Source organism: Balaenoptera borealis, assembly GCF_965194805.1.
Source record: "Balaenoptera borealis genome assembly, chromosome: 15".
Lineage (NCBI taxonomy): Eukaryota > Metazoa > Chordata > Mammalia > Artiodactyla > Balaenopteridae > Balaenoptera > Balaenoptera borealis.
The window spans coordinates 68,952,865-68,969,086 of record NC_138871.1 but is presented as its reverse complement, the minus strand read 5'-3'; the positions used below and the strand labels follow the sequence as shown (position 1 = coordinate 68,969,086).

Sequence of the window (16,222 nt, the reverse complement as noted above, 5' to 3'; positions counted from 1 at the left end):
CATCTTAATAGGGGAAAGGGAGGGGGAGAACGGCCACTTGCGGGGGAGCAGATGATGTTAGGAAAGATTAGTGGGCCCTTAGTAAAATGGATGGGGATGTGATAGTCTGTGACAGTGTCTGTCTGGGTGTGGTATTAACTCCTCATCTTCTCTCCTGTGATGAGAGTCAGTCTTCTCTGCTTGATGAAACTCCCGGGAAGGGGATTTATGACAATTCAGTTCTTTTTCGGGAAGATCTGTTTTAGGCAGATAAGGGGAGTTCAGAGAAAGCCTCTTCCTGCATTTGTTGATTCTCAAATGTCTTTAGCTCAAAATAATCGTTGCACCAGAGTGGCATGTTTTGGGTGGGGTATTTTGATCTCCCACACTAGTTAATGGTGGAGCTGGACTCAGCCCAGGTTTGTTATTTTGCTGTTGTTTTTTTCCTAAGCCCTTGCTTTTAGGCAGTTTGCTGGGTTTTTTTGGTAGTCATTTTATAAATGAAGAAAAAGAGGTAGTAGTTAGTGGCACTTACACGTGCCGGCACTGTTTTAAGTACTCTATATGTATTGTTTACTGCTCTGCAGCAACCCCGTGTGTCAGGTACTGCAGTTATCCCTATTTCACAGGTGGGGAAAGTAAGGCACAGAGAGGTTAAGTGAGTTGTGCAGTTGTGCACAGCTCCCAAGTGGAGATTTGAGCCCAGGTAGTCTAGTATCAGAATGTGTACTCTTAACCATTACCCTATAATGGTTAAAAGAGGCCCAGTGACTTTCTTTAGGACCTATATCTTATAAATGATTGATTTGGGAATAAAATCCATACTGAGTCACCAGTCAGTCTTCTGGGTTCTCATATTACTTAGAACAAGTCTTCATTAACACATTGCTACAGTCTCTCATATGTTTTATTTGTCTCCTAGTCATGAGGCCTGGGGTTCTCCGTTTCATGTTTGATTACCCAAGGAACACAGTTTGGCATGTTGTATGCACAGTAAATATTGATCAAATTTTGTTCAGTGTTTTTTATGCTGTAACAGCTTTCTTCTCTGTTATATTGTGAAGCCTCTTTCTCTCTCCTGGTTTTATCTTCTTTTTCTTGCTTTGTTTATGGAACACACATTTTTTACTTTTTTTTTGCCATCTATTTGGTCTTCTTTAAGGTGATTCATTTAAAAGCAGCCCCCTCATCTTAGAAGAAGCAGGGCTCTCTCTCTAAATGAACTGCTGTCTCTATCCAGCTGTCTTCCTGTCATCTTCTGATTGTCTCATTCATCATCATCAAATACTATTAAGTGTCTTTTAGCACTTTGTGCTGTGCTAGGCATTCTATAAGTAAATAAAGCAGACATGGTGCCTGATTTTGAGGAGCTTCTAATTTAAACCAGCTTTGGAGCTCTTTAAAGATAACACTGATCTTCAAGAAGGAAGAATTTTAAACTAGGGACTCCTGAGAGAACAGTCAATCACATAGTGACCAATCACAACCTCACCTTGCATTGCACTCCTCCCCAGATTGTAGCTGGCCTTTTAAAAATTTTTTATTTTAATAGTTCCATTAAAAAATGTGCCCCCTGTCCCGGAATGCACATGTTACTTTCCTCTGCTTGAAAGGCTTTCTACTATCACCCAAGTATCATCTAGTTAATGCTTTTTCTTCTATAAACTTATATATCAACCAATATTACTTTATAGAAATTCTAAGACACTAACTGGATCTAATCTTTCTCTCTCTCTCTCTCTCTGTTTTTTGCTCAAGTGGTTTTTATCAGCATAGCATTAATTTTCTTATTCTTAGTTCCTACCATTACATACTTATTACTAATGAACTGATCACTTTTAGAATTAAGTTCTCAACTCTCCATCACAGCTTAATTCAAGTATCTGTCCTCTTCATCAAGTCATATTCTTTGCATTCATTAGTCTCTCATTGATTGCTGTATGTTATGTATCTTGTGAAAATGATGCATGTGAATTGCAAGATGAAATTGCAAATATTGTAAGAGTTGCAGGATCTCTTTATGGTAACAAAGTGTGCTGGTGCAAGTGATTGATAGAATGAAGACTGCAGATTTAGGTCAGTAAACAATTGGAAGAAAATGAGACTGTTATAGGATTGGCTTTTTAAAAATAAAGAATGATTTGAGTATCAAAAAAATAGACCTATCGGGAACGTGACCTTTATGATTGTGCTTAGAGTCAAGTATAAAATAAAACATGTTGAATCGTATTAGCCAGTTTTATCAGAAAAATCCCATATATACACAGACTCAACTGATGTGTTTTCAATGTAAAAATGTGGTGTTTTTACAGTTATAACCTAACATTTGTTAAATTTAACATAAAATAAAATTTTCACATTTTTTAGTTTCATCTTTGAAAATAAAGCTCCAAAGAAGCAAAGTCAGGCCCCTATTTGAAATGAATTCATCTGAAGTTGACTTTCTCTGTACTTACTATGCTTATATAACAAGGACCTCTTCTGTCTGATTATTGCCTCTCTGTGGTGCTAGATTGAAGTTCATCCCTGGCTCATGATAGATGCTTGGTAAATGCTTGTCGAATGAGTGAAATAAGAAATAACCATTGGTGTGAAACCCTCAGTTAAGCACCAGTCTTAAATCTGAAGACCAGCTACTTCTAATGGGGTTTGCATTACTTGGTTTATTCACAGGGTAACAGATTCCCTGGATACTCTTTCAGAAATTTCTTCAAATAAGCAGAATCATTCTTATCCTGGTAAGATTACACAGTTTTATGTTCCTAATAATTATTTCTTTGGGTTTTTTTTTTATTTCTTTGCTTTTATTCATTGAAAAATTTTTATTGTAAAGTATATATGTATACAAAAGAGTATATGAAATATATTTGTATAGTTCATGTAATCATAAACAACACCTATTACCCACCCCATAGCCAAAGATGATGATTACCTGTATGTCCTATAGAAACCCCTGAGTATCCCCTGAGTCTCATCTGCCTCCCTTTTCGTATACTCTGTCTTCAGGTTATGCATCTTGAATTTTATGTTAATTATTCCCTTGATTTTCTTTATGTCTATCCCCCATAGATAGATATGTCAATAAATAATATATGTTTAGTTTTTATTTTTAACATCTTTATTGGAGTATAATTGTTTTGCATTGTTGTGATAGTTGCTGCTGTATAACAAAGTGAATCAGCTATACATATACATATATCCCCATATCCTCCTCCCTCTTGTGTCTCCCTCCCAGCCTCCCTATCCCATCCCTCTAGGTGGTCACAAAGCACTGAGCTGATCTCCCTTTGCTATGCAGCTGCTTCCTACTAGCTATCTGTTTTACATTTGGTAGTGTATATATGTCAATGCCACTCTCTCACTTCGTCCCAGCTTACCCTTCCCCCTCCCCGTGTCCTCAAGTTTAGTTTTGATTGTTGTTTGCTATGTTATTTAGTGTTCCATTAAAATACATTATTCATTCTATATTTGATGGATATTTGGGTTATATCCTGTTTTTAACTATTAGAAACTATGCCATTGTGCACATTTGCAAAAGTTTCTCCAGGATTGCCAGGCATGGGATATCCATATCTTCAATCTTCCTGGGTATGCCAAACTGTTCACATGGGCAGTGGATGAGAGCCTCTGTCACTCCTCACCTCACCAACAGTAGTCTTGTTTGCCCATCTGATGGGTGTAAATGGTATCTCCTTGTGGTTTTAATTTGCATTTTTCAGATTACAAATGAGGTTGGGCCTGTTTCCATGTTTATGGACCACATACATTTCCTCTTCTACCATGTGCCTATTCACGTCTACTGCCCATTTTTCTTTTGGTTGGTTTGTTTTTATCTTATTAATTTGTAGGTTTCTTTATATATTTTGGACACTAATATTTTGTCAGTTCTGTTTGTTGCAAATATCTTTCCCAGTTTTTGACTTGTCTTTTGCACCCCCCCCTCCTCTTTTGGCATCTTTTGATGAGCAGAAGTTTTTAATTTTTAAGTAGTCAAAATAGCAAACCATTATGTTTTTACGTTTTGTGACTTGTCTTTTCATTGTCTTAACAGTGTCTATCACAGAGTGGAAGTTTTTAATTTTAATGAAGTCCAAGTTATCAATTTTTTCTTTCATGACTTGTGCTTTTGGTGTTGTATCAAAAATGTCACCACCAAACCCAAGGGTACTGTGATTTTTCTCCTATGTTATCTTCTAGAAGTTCTGTAGTTTTGTGTTTTACATTTATATCTATGATTCATTGAGTTATTTCTTGTGAAAGGTGTAAGTCGATGTCTAGATTCATTATTTTGCATGTGAATGTTTAGTTGTTCCACCATATTTGTTGAAAAGGCTATCCTTTCTCCACTGAATTGCCTTTGCTCTTTTGTCAAAGATCAGTTGACTGTGTTAGTGTGGGTCTATTTCTGGGCTGTCTGTTCTGTTCTGTTGATCTGTTTGTCTTTTTCTTTTGCTAATACCACACTGTCTTGATTACTGCAGCCGTATAGAAATTCTTCAAGTTCAGTAGTGGACTTTGATCTTCTCCCTCAATGTAGTGCTGGTTATTCTGGGCTTTTTGCCTTTCTATATAAACTTTACAATGTGTTTGTTGATGTCTACAAAATAATTTGCTATATTTTGATTGGGATTACATTGAATGTATAGATGAAATTAGGAAGAACTGATGTCTTAACAGTATTGAATTTTCCTATCCATGAACATGGAATGCTTGTCCATTTATTTAGATCTTTGATTTCTTTCATCAGAGTTTTATAATTTTCCTAATATAGATTCTATACATGTTTTATTAGATTTATACTTACCTGTTTCTTTCTTTTTTTTTTTTTTGGTGTTGATGTAAGTGGTATTGCTTTATAGTAATTCTTTTTACTTTGTATCAGCCTTCTGGTGGTTAAGTACTTGCCTAAAAAATCTTTTTCTAGCCATTGCCTTAATCTTTCTATGTTCTCTTGTTTTTGGAATATCTTCTAAATAGAATATAACTGGATTTTACTTTTTTTAAAAAGAGACAACCTTTGTCTTTTAATCTGAGTTTCACCTATTTGCATTCATTGTAATTAGTAATATATTTGGATTTATTTATGTTATTTATTTGTTTTCTAATTTTTCAACTTTTTTGTACTTAAATGTTTTTCTTTCTTGACTTCATTCTGGTTATATTGCTACCCCCTCTTTTTTCCATTTAATTTTCTACTTGTATAAAAATTACATTCTATGAATATGCTTCTTAGTAATTACTCTAGGTACTTTGACATACATACTTAGCAAAGCCTAAAGTTAATCATTATGTTTACTCTTTCTCAAATAACAGGAAATCCTTAGAAACTGAGTTTCTATTTTGTTTCCCTCACAAATTTCACATTAGTATAATAGTTTTTATATAATTGATATTTATTTAATTTGCTCATACGTATCAATATTTACCGATATCTTTCGTCATTAATCCTCAGAACTTACACTTGAAATCATTTTGTTTCTACCTCATCTATATTCTTAAATATTTTTTTTAGAAAGGGTCTATTGGTAGGAAACTCAGTTTTTGTCTGTCTTTTCTAATGATAGTTTTACTGAGTAAAAGTAAAAATTGGTGCAATTTTTATTATAGTTTGAAAGCTGTTTTCTCCCTGCACATTGACAATATAATTCTTCTGCTTTCTGTCTTCTGTCAAATTTTTGAGAAATCACCTATCAGTCTGTCTAATCCATACCGTTGTAGGTGGTTTATCTTTGCTTTTTGACTGCTTTTAAAGATCTTCTCTATTTCCTTTGTGTTGTACAGTTTTGCTATGATTATGTCTAGGTGGAGATTTCCCTTTGTTTATTCTGTTTGGCATCTTGCGTCTTCCTGGATCTCGGAATTAGTATCTTTGATTAATTCTGTAAAATTCTTGCCCATATACTGAAAATATTTCCTCCTTCATGCTCTTTATTATCTCCTTCCAAAACTCTGATGAGTAATATAGTCCACTTTTTCACTTTCCCATGCCTCATTCATATTTTTCACAACTTTGTCTCTCCAGACTGCATTCTGGATATCTTCAGAGTTATCTTTCTGTTTCTTGATTCCTTCTTCTGCTATGTTTATTCTACTGCCTAATTCAGCCGCAAAGTTTTTTAATTATAAATTTTTCATTTTTTTTCTTTTTGCAAGTCTGTTTGGTTGTTACTTATTGTCACTTATTCTTTCCCCACATTTTCAAGTTTTTCTTTTATGCTATTAAACATTTTAAATATTGTTACTTTTTATGTTTAATAATTCAATATCTGAAGTCTTTGTGAGTCTGACTCTGCCATCTGTTTCTGTTGAGCCTAACTTGTGGCACCTTCTTTCCTTGTGAATTTTGTAATTTATTGTTGTGAAATGCTTATTTTACTTAGAGTTTAATGTATGGGAATTCTTTTAAGCCTGGGTTGATGCCTCTTGAGAAGATTATACAGGCGTATCTTGTTTTATTGTGCTTTGCTTTTTTTTGCTTCTCAAATACTACATTTTTTACAAATTGAAGGTTTGTGGCAACTCTTCATTGAGCAAGTCTGTTGGCGCCATTTTTCCAACAGCATTTGCTCACTTTATGTCTCTGGGTCACATTTCGGTAATTCTCACAATATTTCAAACTTTTCCGTTATTATTATGTTTGTTATGGTGTATCTGTGATCGGTAATCTTTGATGTTAGTATTGTAATTGTTTTGGGGCGCTATGAACCACGTCCATATAAAATGACAGACTTAATCGATAAATGTGTATGTTCTGACTGCTCCACCAACTAGCTATTACCCCATTTCTTTCCCTCTCCTCGGGCCTCCCTATTCCCTGAAACTCAAAAATATTGAAAGTAGACCAACTAATAACCCTACAATGGCCTCTGAGTGAAAGGAAAAGTTGCATGTCTCTCACTTTAAATCAAAAGCTGGAAATGATTAAGCTTAGTGAGGAAGGCATGTCAAAAGCAGAGATAGGTCAAAAGCTGGCCTCTTGTACCAAACAGTTAGCCATGTTGTGACTGCAAAGGCAAAGTTCTTGAAGGAAATCAAAAGTGCCACTCTGGTGAATGCACAAATGGTAAGAAACAGCCTTATTGCTGATACAGAGAAAGTTTTAATGGTCTGGACAGAAGATCAAACCAGCCATGGAATTCCCTGAAGCCAAAGCCTAATCCAGAGCAAGGCCCTAACTTTCTTCAATGCTATGAAGGCTGAGAGAGGTGAGAAAGCTGCAGAAGAAAAGGTTTGAAGCCAGCAGAGGTTTGTTTATGATGTATAAGGAAAGAAGCCATCTCCATAACCTCAAAGTGCAGGGTGAAAGTAGCAAGTGCTGATGTAGAAGCTGCAGCATGTTATCCAGAAGATCTAGCTAAGATCATTAATGAAGGTGGCGCCACTACACAGTGGGTTTTCAATGTAGATGATACAGCCTTCTACTGGAAGAAGATGCCTTCTAGGACTCTCATTGCTGGAGAAGAGAAGTCAGTGTGAGGCTTCAAAGGAGAAGCTGATTTTCTTGTTAGTGGCTAATGCAGCTGGTAAATTTAAGTTGAAGCCAGCGCTCATTTATCATTCTGAAAATCCTAGGGCCTTTGAGAATTATGTTACATTGGGACTTCTCTGGTGGCACAGTGGTTGAGAATCCGCCTGCCAATGCAGGGGACATGGGTTCTAGCCCTGGTCCGGGAAGATCCCACATGCTGTGGAGCTACTAAGCCCATGGGCCACAACTACTGAGCCTGCGCTCTAGAGCCCGAGAGCCACAAGTACTGAGCCCGCGTGCCACAACTACTGAAGCCTGTGTGCCTAGAGCCCGTGCTGCGCAAAAAGAGAAGCCACTGCAATGAGAAGCTCGCACGCTGCAACTAGAGAAAAACCGCATGCAGCAACAAAGACCCAACACAGCCAAAAATAAATTAAAAATAAATAAATAAATTTATTTAAAAAAAAAGAATTATGTTATATCTACTCTGCCAGTGCTCTGTATATGGAACAATAAAGCCTAGGGGACAGCACATATATTTACAACATGGCTTACCGAATATTTTAAGCTCACTGTTGAGACCTACTGCTCAGAAAAAAAAAAGATTCCTTTCAAAATATTACTGCTCATTGACAATGCACCTGGTCACCCAAGATCTCTGATGGAGATGTACAATGCGATTAATGTTGTTTTATGCCTGATAACACAACATCCATTCTGCAGCCTATGGGTCAAGCAGTAATTTTGAGACTTCCAACTCTTAGTATTTAAGAAATACTTTTCGTAAGGCTACGGCTGCTATAGACAGTGATTCTTCTGATGGATCTGGGCAAAGTTCATTGAAAACCTTCTGAAAAGGATTCACCATTTTAGGTGCCGTTAAGAATATTCGTGATTCATGGGAAGAGGTCAAAATATCAACATTAATGGGAGTTTGGAAGACGTTGATTCCAACCCTCATGGATGACTCTGAGGGGTTCACGACTTCGGTGGAGGAAGTACCCGCAGATGTGGTAGAAATAGCAAGAGAGCTAGAAATGGAGCCTGACGATGTGACTGAATTGCTGCAATCTCAGTAAAACTTGAACAGATGAGGTATTGCTTCTCATGGATGAACGAGGAAAGTGGTTTCTTGAGATGAAATCCACTCCTGGTGAAGATGCTGTGAAGATTGTTGAAATGACGATAAAGGATTTAGAACATTACATAAACTTAGTTGATACAGCAGTAGGCTTTGAGAGGATTGACTCCAGTTTTGAAAGAAGTTCTACCGTGGGTAAAATGCTATCAAACAGCATTGCATGCTACGTCGAGAAATCATTTGTGAAAGGAAGAGTCAGTCGATGTGGCACACTTCACTGTTGTCATGTTTTAAGAAATTGCCACAGACACCCCAGTTTTTAGCAAGCACCACCCTGATCAGTCAGGACCCTCCACCAGCAAAAAGATTGTGACACCGAAAGCTCAGATGATGGATAGCAGTTTTTAGCAATAAGGTATTTTTTAATTAAGGTATGTGCATTTTTTTTTTTTGGACATAATGCTACCGCACACTTAATAGACTACAGTATAGTGTAAACAACTTCTAGATGCACTGGGAAACCAAAAGATTTGTGACTCGTTTTGTTGAGATATTTGCTTCATTGTGGTGGTCTGGAACCAGCCCTGCAATCTCTCTGAGGTATGCCTGTGTTTACTTCTGCCAGTTGCCTAGAGGCACTGCCAACTTTAGTTCACGTTCTCTGCAATGTTGTTGTTGTCTTTATATTACACAGATAAAATGAATTTGGCTAACGATCACAAATTTTGAGGGGAGAAAATTTTGCTTTCTGTACAGTGGAGTTGACACAGCCGCTTTCCTTTGTGTTCATCTGAGTGGTGCTTCATTTTGTTTCTCATTTAACTTTACACTGAGGATGAGCTGCTTGGGACCCTCGCTTTTGTTAGGGCCCCATCCATCTTCACAGGCCCCAGCTTCTCTGGAGGGCAGTGTAGTCCTGGGGTACAAGGTGGTTAGATTGCTGTGGGGGAAACCTTTCATGGTTTCTCTTTTTGGTTTTTGGCCTCTTTGGAATTGTGCCACTTGTATGAGGTCAACAGTATTTTTTAAAAAAATTATAGTTGTTTTATACTTGTTTTATTATACTTGCTTCATTCAGGAGATTCATTCAGCACATCTGGTGTGCCATAACTGCCAGAACTGGAAATCCCATTCTTTTTTAAAAACATCTTCTAAAAAATTTACCTTTTGTGAAGTCTTTTTCTTTTTTTTTTTTTGATAACTCTGTCATTTGGGAATGCCAACAATCATAAGCTCTGAAATTCATTGTTCAGAATTTTATAAATGGGGTATATTTAGTGATAGTGTTTTTTTAAACCATTTTTATCCTTTTATTTTTTTAATACGATTTATCAAGATTATAATATTTGAGAGTAAAAAGACTAAGCTTTATCAATGTATAATTTGATTCCATTCGGTTTTCAGGAAAGTTTATAATAAAAACCTCCAAAAGTAATGTCATGATCTTAACTTATTCATGTAGTGCATAGTTTGATGAGAAAGGTAAGGTAACGATCATCAAGAAATCTAAACTCCAGTTACATTCTATATGCACTTACTTTCTTTGCTTTCTGTTTCCAAAGAAACACTTGGTAAAATAGAACATCTGTAGAAGAAATGATAAAAGATAACTTTTAACAAGGACTGTGAATTTGTGATTTATTTTTCCTCATCTCACCTTAACTTTCATATTTAGGTTTTAGGAGAAGTTTCAGTACAACTTCTGCTTCTTCCCAGAAAGAGATTAACAGAAGAAATGCTTTTGCCAAGTGAGTATTAAGAAGATTTAGAAAAACACCTTTCAAGATGAACATGACAAGATTCTGTGAAGAAATAAAAGTGGGATTTTGTATCTTTTACATTGCGTGGTAGAATTTTAACACTTAGGAGAAAAGGTGTGATGAGTGGGTCAGTGAGAAGAGTTCTTCCTCCCTCCTTTGCAAGCTCAATTAAAAATGTCACCAGTGACTAAAAGTAGTATACGGAATATATTTTCAAAGAGGTTTAGTACTGTTAATAAAAGTTGGAGGAATTTACATTCTGTGTTATCATTGAATAGGGTGGACTGATTTTAAACTCTGTTTACTTGATTAGTCAGAGAATTGATTTAATATTTTGGGAAGTCCATAAAAGAAATGTCAGGCCTATTTGCATAAGGTAATCTTACTATTATTTTAAAAAAATACTCCCACTTCCTCTTGTAGAATATACTGCTCCCTTTCTCATTGTTGTTGTTTCTTTGTAGAGAGAATCTCCTTTTCTCTTTTTCATTTATATTCTATTTATAGACCTCAGACCCAGTTTACTCCCCCTATTAATTTTCTGAGACGTTTAGGAACTTTTTTACTTTTTGAGGAATATGAGGCTCTTCTAGGCTGATTAGGTTAAGGAGGTTTTTTTTTTTTTTTTAACATCTTTATTGGAGTATAATTGCTTTACAATGGTATGTTAGTTTCTACTCTATAACAAAGTGAATCAGTTATACATATACATATGTTCCTGTATCTCTTCCCTCTTGCATCTCCCTCCCTCCCACCCTCCCTATCCCACCCCTCTAGGTGGTCGCAAAGCACCGAGCTAATCTCCCTGTGCTATGCGGTTGCTTCCCACTAGCTATCTGTTTTACGTTTGGTAGTGTATATATGTCCATGCCACTCTCTCACTTTGTCACTTGTTTTGTTTTATTTAATTTTAAATCCTTCCAATTAATCTATGAACAATGCCCTGGGGGAAAAACGTCTAGCTGAGTAGGGAAGTGCACGAGTTGTGGGGCCCTAGAAGCCACTAGGAATCATAGCCCATGCAAGAGAACTTGACGATCACATGAGCAACAGGCCAGTAGTTTATATAATAATCTGGCATGAAGTTATTGGAAGGTCTGGCAAAGATCTGAGGTTTCACTTGAGAACCCTGACGGGTCCTGAGGCACTGTTACGTACTGTTTAGCAGAGTTGGGTGGGTTTGGTTTTTGTTTTTTCCCCTTCCTCAAAACCTCTGCCAATTCTGAGATTTTAAAATTGGTCTCCTCACTTGAGTAGCTGAAAGAGTTTAAGGGCAATAACTTTATGCTCCAGTTTATTGAATATATTCAAGAGTTCTTAGGCAGAATCGAAGAAATTACTAAGAAGAGGCAAGCAGGATATAAAGGATTTTGAAGGGGGAAAGGTATCAAAATCAGTGTCAAGATGTTGGTGAGTGGAAGAACATGATACAGAGAAGTGCGGGAAGGAGAGAGAAATCTGAACCGTGAGAATTATACAGCAGGTATGGATATGTACGGGATGATCTGTTGACATGAGAAGGAAATATCAGTACTTCTGTTGGTTTTCTTTGAAAATAAAAATAAATGAAGCTTTACTGATACTTCTACAGATTGACTCTAGTACCTGTTTAAAAAAAAATAAACATACTCTTATTGAGGATATATAATCAATTTAGAACTTATTTATTTATCTTTTACTTAAACACTATGTGACCAGATGTTTGGTGATCAGTGTTATAAGAAACAAAAGAAAGACTTTAGGTGTTTAGACTTTAGGTCCTAGGAAACCTGTCCCTGATCTCAGGGGTAAGAAACATTGTAGTGATTGGATGACCTTCTGCTGAAGTGACAGAGTTGATTGCATATTGTGCTGTTTTTAATCTGGAAGCATGATGTATTCTGAAGAATGTGGGTTAAAAAAATGAGTTTATTGACATTTATCAAACCCTGTGCCATTTTCTTGTCTATTTGTATGGAAATAAAAGATACTTCCAGAAGAAACATGGAAAATATAGTCAGAGATGATGAAAATCCCTGGGTAAGAAACTGGAAGGAACTGGGGCAAAGGGCATGTTTGCAAAAGAGGGCTGAGGAAAGGGAAGCAGCAGCCGGCTGCGCCGTTTTTGAGAAAGAGCAGATGTGCTTCTCCAGTTGGCTTATTGGGGTGGTGGTGATGAACACCTTCGTTCAGAGGAAAAAATGATGGAGGGGGTGTTGGAAGCAATTCTTCTGTCTTCAGAATTCTTAGTATATCTAATACCAAGCATGGGGGTAATAAACACGGGGAGCTTGAGATGTTAGCATAGGTGTCACTGCCACCTGGTAGGCACAGGCATCCTCTCTTGACACCGTCTGCATCCAGCCTGGGATCTGTAGCTCACCTGTCGCTACATCTCATCTCCATCATTACCAACTTAGCTTCTCCCCGTGTTTTCAGAGTGCATCTCCTGAGAGTCTCCATTGGGTCCTCTCTGTGGAACCTAGCCTGTCCACATGATGTATTTGGCCAGCTCAAATTTGAATGTCTTTGGGTAGAACTCATATAACCCAGTTGGCTGCAGGTTCCATCATTTCACGTCACATGTTCTCATTTTCTGCCTGTCCCGTAAAGCTTTTGAATTCTCAAATGCGGAATGAAGTCCAGATTCATTGGCATAGCATGTACAGGCCTGCCTGTTTCTCTGGACTTATCTCTCATGGTAAAATCCTCACAAGTGACAATTTGCTAAACTCTCTGCGCTGTTCAAAAAAAATTTTTTTTAAGTTATACATAATATATTTTGCTCCCATGACTATGTCTGCTTCCCTTTTCTGTCTGCTCATCTGTCAGATTTGTTCAAGTGTCACTTCCTCACTGAAGTGTCTTCCCTGGGACCTTGAGTGAGGATAGATTTCTCCCTCTTTTGTGCCCCTTCTGCTTTGCACACGTCTTTATTGCAGGATCTGTAAGGTTTTACAGATTACTATGCACAAGTTCCTGGAACCTAGCTCTGGACTGCCGTTTCATAGGTGATCCGTTAATGTTTTTGAATGAGTAAGCAACGCTCTCAAATGTAGTGTAATTTATAAATTTCTCACTTCCCTGGGCTTTTAGAGCTTTGACATAACTTGAATCAAATCATTCTTATTGAAATGTTAAATCTTTACCCAAACTATTAAGTTTTGGCTTGGATATCGAGTTCATTTATTACTTATTTCTTTCTTTAAAATTTTTTTGATTATGAAAGATTGGACAAAATTTGAAAAAATTACAATAAACTAAATGCAGATAAAGATCATCTGTAATTTTATCACCTAGATGAGATTATCACTGTTAGCATTTTGTCATATACTTCTCCAACTTTTTTCTAATGCATGTATCTGAATTTTTAAGCAGAGTTGGACAAACCATACTCTATATACTCTGAAAGATTTTGCCCTTAACATATCCCATAATAAGAATTTTATTATTATTCTTTAATAATTTTACGCAGTGTGACTTTCGCAGTGTTTTTAAAGACTGTGCTGTGCTGTGATATGAAACATTTTTATGGCATGATAATATGTGAAAAAAAAATATTAACTAATAGTAAATGCCATACTTTTTAAACGCATGTCCATCTCCCTCCCTCCCCACCCATGTATGTCTGTGTGTGTGTTCAGATGAATAGCTTTATTTTTTTCTAGTTCTTTCTCTTTTTTAATTTATGCATTTAACTCTTTAATCTCTTGGGGATTTTTAAAATATATAGTGTGTGGTAAGAATCATACTCTTTTCCAAATAAATGACCAAGTTTTACAGCATTCCTAATTAGAATGTTCACTCCTTTCCCACTGATTTGAAGTTTTACTTCTTATCACATATGAAATAATTACATGTATTTTTCTAAAATATCTTCTCTGTGTCATTTAAAAGTACATTATTATGCCAGGGCCACATTGTTTTTGGTTTTTTTAAATTTATTTCTTGGCTGCGTTGGATCTTTGCTGCTGCATGCAGGCTTTCTCTAGTTGTGGCAAGTGGGGGCTACTGTTCGTTGCGGTGCATGGGCTTCCCTTTGCGGTGGCTTCTCTTATTGAGGAGCATGGGCTCTAGGCATGCGGGCTTCAGTGGTTGTGGCACGCAGGTTCAGTAGTTGTGGCTCACGGGCTCTAGAGCGCAGGGTCAGCAGTTGTGGTGCACGGGCCTAGTTGCTCCGCGGCATGTGGGATCTTCCCGGACCAGGGATCAAACCCGTGTCCCCTGCATTGGCAGGCAGATTCTTAACCACTGCGCCACCAGGGAAGTCCCCACGTTGTTTTAATTATTGTAATTTTATAATTTAACATAATGGCAATGTAAATTTTGCCGTATTATTATTTTCCAACCTTTTCTTAATTATTAATACCCATTGCGGTTGTGAGCAAGAGCCTGGCCTTTGTGCTTGACAACCTTGGATCTGAACCCCAGCTCTCCTCTTTACCATCTCTCTGACCTTAGGCAAATAGCTTGATTTTTCTTAGCCTCAAATTCCTCACTGGTTTGGGTGAGGTTGGATGAGATAATATATGTGAAGTGTTTGGCACATAGTAAGTGCTCAGGAAATGATAGATACTGTCATTATGTGAAATTCAGAGTAATTTCATCAGGTTGCAAAAAAAATATCATTTTGGGGAGGATTCATATATATATATGTTTCTATCCAGGAACAAAGCTTTTTCATTTTTCTTTTGTATATTCTTCAGTAAAGATTTATACTTTTCTTACAGGTATTATGTATTTCTTTGTTAACTTTGTATTTGTGCATTTGACGTGGTAAATAATATTTTTTTCCATTACATTTTATTTTATTTTTTTAAGATTTTATTTATTTATTTATTTATGGCTGTGTTGGGTCTTCGTCTCTGTGCGAGGGCTTTCTCTAGTTGCGGCAAGTGGGGGCCACTCTTCATTGCGGTGCGCGGGCCTCTCACTATCGCGGCCTCTCTTGTTGCGGAGCACAGGCTCCAGACGCGCAGGCTCAGTAGTTGTGGCTCACAGGCCTAGTCGCTCCGCGGCATGTGGGATCTTCCCAGACCAGGGCTCGAACCCGTGTCCCCTGCATTGGCAGGCAGATTCTCAACCACTGCGCCACCACGGAAGCCCCCATTACATTTTATAACTAGGATTTATCAGATGTGGCATAGGACAGGCTTTGGACCCCAGTTTTCCTACCCATAAAATTAGAGTGCTCTTCCTTTCTCCAGGGTCGTTAATAGGAAGAAATGAGACACGGTGTGTGGTAGTGTATTTAAAAATACGGAGAGTGAAATAAAATAGAAAACAAGCAGGACGCAGACTCTGCTCACAGTCGGGCTCCCTGCGGTTTTGGTGACAGGTTCCGAGGTGTCTCTGCTGTGGGGCTGGGGGAAGGGTTTCTCTTGGAGGAGAGGTGGCGTGGACGGCGGGTTGAAGGCTCCACTGGTGGTGCTTTCTGGATGACTCTTTTGGGAGGTCTCAGGTCATAGGACAAGCTCCTGGGCATGCTTCTGTTTTGGGCAGAGTTGGCTACTTCCCGGGGACAGTGGAGGAAGCCCTGGGCAGTATCGGCATGAGGCCTTGGACGGGTTCCACGTGTGGGTGCCCAGTAGTTGTGTCATCAGGTCAGGTTTGTGGCGGGTGCTAGGAGGCAGTGCCTTGTAAGTAATGTTTTGTTGTAGAGAAAAGGGGAGGGATCCTGCTCCAGGCAACTAAGATCCTTCCTAATGTTAGTGGCAGGGAGAGTGGCAAACCCTTAAATGTAACTGGAGTTCATTCATGGAAGGTGTGTGTGTGTGTGTGTGTGTGTGTGTGTGTGTATGTGTGTGTGTGTAGTTTCTAAAGTTGTGGATTAACAGTTTTTAAAAATGGTTTTCATGTAAAGGAATATTTGAAAGGTGAGCAAAATGTAATTTTATTTACCATAGTCAAAATACTAGGTTCTTTTCTTTTTGCTTTGTCAAATAGGTATAGGCG

At 37.6% G+C, this 16,222-nt stretch overlaps 1 protein-coding gene across 27 annotated transcripts in view; it reads left to right on the top strand.

The window, feature by feature from the left end:
- The window catches only part of CLIP4 (CAP-Gly domain containing linker protein family member 4), an 87,245-nt gene that overhangs the window by 43,378 nt on the left and 27,645 nt on the right, over window positions 1-16,222 (top strand). For all 27 annotated transcript variants that reach the window (XM_082356744.1, XM_082356736.1, XM_082356746.1 and 24 more), the window contains 2 exons: window positions 2,653-2,717; window positions 10,204-10,276. In XM_082356744.1, the coding sequence (XP_082212870.1) occupies window positions 2,653-2,717; window positions 10,204-10,276 (138 nt within the window). The remainder of the gene's footprint in view (window positions 1-2,652; window positions 2,718-10,203; window positions 10,277-16,222) is intronic.